Source organism: Hypomesus nipponensis, chromosome 16, assembly GCF_054491055.1.
Source record: "Hypomesus nipponensis isolate SF chromosome 16, ASM5449105v1, whole genome shotgun sequence".
In the NCBI taxonomy this organism is placed as follows: Eukaryota; Metazoa; Chordata; class Actinopteri; order Osmeriformes; family Osmeridae; genus Hypomesus; species Hypomesus nipponensis.
In genome coordinates this window covers 1222501-1225000 of record NC_140376.1, presented here as the reverse complement: position 1 = coordinate 1225000, position 2500 = coordinate 1222501, and the positions used below count along the sequence as shown (strand labels likewise).

The window sequence follows — 2500 nt, the reverse complement described above, 5'->3', positions numbered from 1 at the left end:
CATCCATAGTTCAGTCCCTTTCTGCTTCAATAGACATTAAAATCAGTGCAGAATGTACCTAACACTTTCAGACTTACACCACTTAGCTCTGTGTGACTCTCCCTGTCTGTCTCCATCATAATCTCTCTCTCTTCCTCTCCATCACTCTCGTCCTCTTTTTCACATTTAGACGTCTCACCCTGTCCTTTCTCTCTTTCCTCTCACTCACTCTATACCTTTCTCTCTCTCTCCCTCTCTCCCCCTGTCTCTGTTTCTCCTCTCTCTTTCCCTATCTCTCTCTCCCTCCCTTCTTTTCTCTCTCCTCTCTCTCTCACTATCTTGCCCCTCCTCCCTTCTCTCCACTGCCTGGTACAGTGATGATATACAGTCCAGTGTTAATGTGGTTCTGTAAGAGGCAATTTCATATTTCCAAACGCATATTATTTATTATTTATTTTTTCTTCATTATTTATTTCTGTATTTATAACTGTATCTTTTCCCCCTGCTACTCTACAGGGTCATTATTTCTATCTGACAATACAGACACTTTAAAATCCCATCCTGTCTTTGGAGAGAGAGGGGGAGGAGAGAGGGAGGGGAGAGGAGAGAGGGAGGGAGGAGGCCCGAGAGAGGGAGGAGGGATAGAGAGCAGAGGAAGTGAGAAAGAGACAGAGATTTGGAGGAGGGAGAGAGAGATGGGGGTGGAGAGAGAGGAAAAGAGAGAGGACGAGAGGCAGAAGAATAGTGGAGGGAGAGAGATATAGGTATGTTTTTATTATGTTGAATTCTGGAGTATCTAAATGATTGATGTCTTCATTAGAGATTGACAAGTTCTCAACAGGTCTGCTTAAATGAGTGTTGTTTGTGAGCTGCTAGTTAACACACGGCTCTGCACATGCACCCACACACACCTTCCAGTGCCTCAGATCACACACACACACATGCACACAGACATGTGCGCACACAGATAAACACACACACATCTGCCAGTGGCAGCCTCAGATCTCCCCATGTCTCTCCAGGTCTGTGAACACCTTTTAGTCTGGCTCCTCTCTACTGACACAGCACATCACATCAAACACCTCATTGCATCTATATATCTACATACCTGTCTGTCATTACATCTATATATCTACATACCTGTCTGTCTATATCTGTTCTGTCTGCTCCTCCTCTCCTACCTCAATGTCATGATCTCTCCTCCACACAGATTGACATTGATGATGAATCCAGAGGTTGGTATATTTAGGATGTTGTTGTTGCCTCTGCTGCAGGAACAGTGTCACTCCAGGGATCAATAAAGTACTACTCTCCTCCAGACTACTCTACTCTAATAAACTGTACTGTACTGTACTCTACTGAACTCTATCCTCTCCCCCTCCTCCCCCTCCACCCCCCCTCCCCTCCTCTCTCCTCTCCCCTCCCCCTCCTCTCTCTCTCCTCCCCTCCTCTCTCCTCCCCTCCTCCCCTCTCCTCTCCCCTCCTCCCCTCCTCTCCCCCTCCCCTCCAGGTGTGTGGTCCTTCTCCGTATCGGAGCTGGCAGCTCCAGGTGTGGAGGTGGGCCGTCTGTCAGCGTGGGACCCTGACCTGGGGAGAACGCCCTGCTGGACTACAGCATCCTGGACGGGGCTGAGGGGGACTCCTTCAACATCAGCACACGAGCTCAGGAGGCCGTGCTCACGCTCAGCAAGGTGGGGGGGAGAGAGAGGGGGGGGGAGAGAAAGAGGGAGGGGAGAGGGAGAGAGAGAGGGAGGGGGGGGAGAGAGAGGGAGGGGGAGGCTATGATTGCACTGAACAAGGTGAGGGATGAGGATGCCTGGGAGGGGAGCAGGGTGGGGGGGCTAGGGGTGGAGGAGTAATGAATGCCTGGGAGCAGTGGGCTGGGGGGCTGGGGGGGCTGGGGAGGCTGGGGGGGCTGGAGGCTGGGGGGCTGGAGGCTGGGGGGGCTGGGGAGGCTGGGGGGGCTGGAGGCTGGGGGGGCTGAGTGGGTAAGGCTGGCAGAGAGCAGACCAGCTGTTCGGCGTGTCCTGCAGGTCAGTCCTGCTTCAGGAACATTCTAAGCTCCAGAAAATGCGTTCAGCTCTAAAACCTCACAAGCAATCTGCAGCTGCAAGTGGCATGGAATTGATTGTCAAGTCAATAAGCCAATCAAAGGCCAGTAGAGCGATGAGGACATGGCTGTATGGCTTAGAACAGGGCTGTCGATTTTCAATATACATGTATACTTAATTTTTATTGGTCAATACATACATTTTTTAAACGGCACATCTGTCCCCCTCCCATTACTAATAATATTTAACGGTTGCATCCTCCGTTATGTATATATTTTTCTATATTTAAAAACAATTTGCACCCACATTTTAAAACAAACATAACGACCAAAATCCTGACCTCGACCCTGGCTCTCCCTATCCTCATTTAAAGCCTGGACGTTTCCACTGTGGCTGAAAACGGAGGACAATGCCCTGGGATGTGCCTCTTTCCTGAATCATGTTTTCCATTGTGCTGGCTCCCCGCCTCT

General features: G+C 50.3%; 1 protein-coding gene across 1 annotated transcript in view; it reads left to right on the top strand.

Moving 5' to 3' along the window:
* The window catches only part of cdh24a (cadherin 24, type 2a), a 23384-nt gene that overhangs the window by 13925 nt on the left and 6959 nt on the right, over positions 1–2500 (top strand). Inside the window, 2 exon segments of the mRNA XM_084675436.1 lie at positions 1490–1564; positions 1567–1670. Of these exon segments, the coding sequence (XP_084531562.1) occupies positions 1490–1564; positions 1567–1670 (179 nt within the window).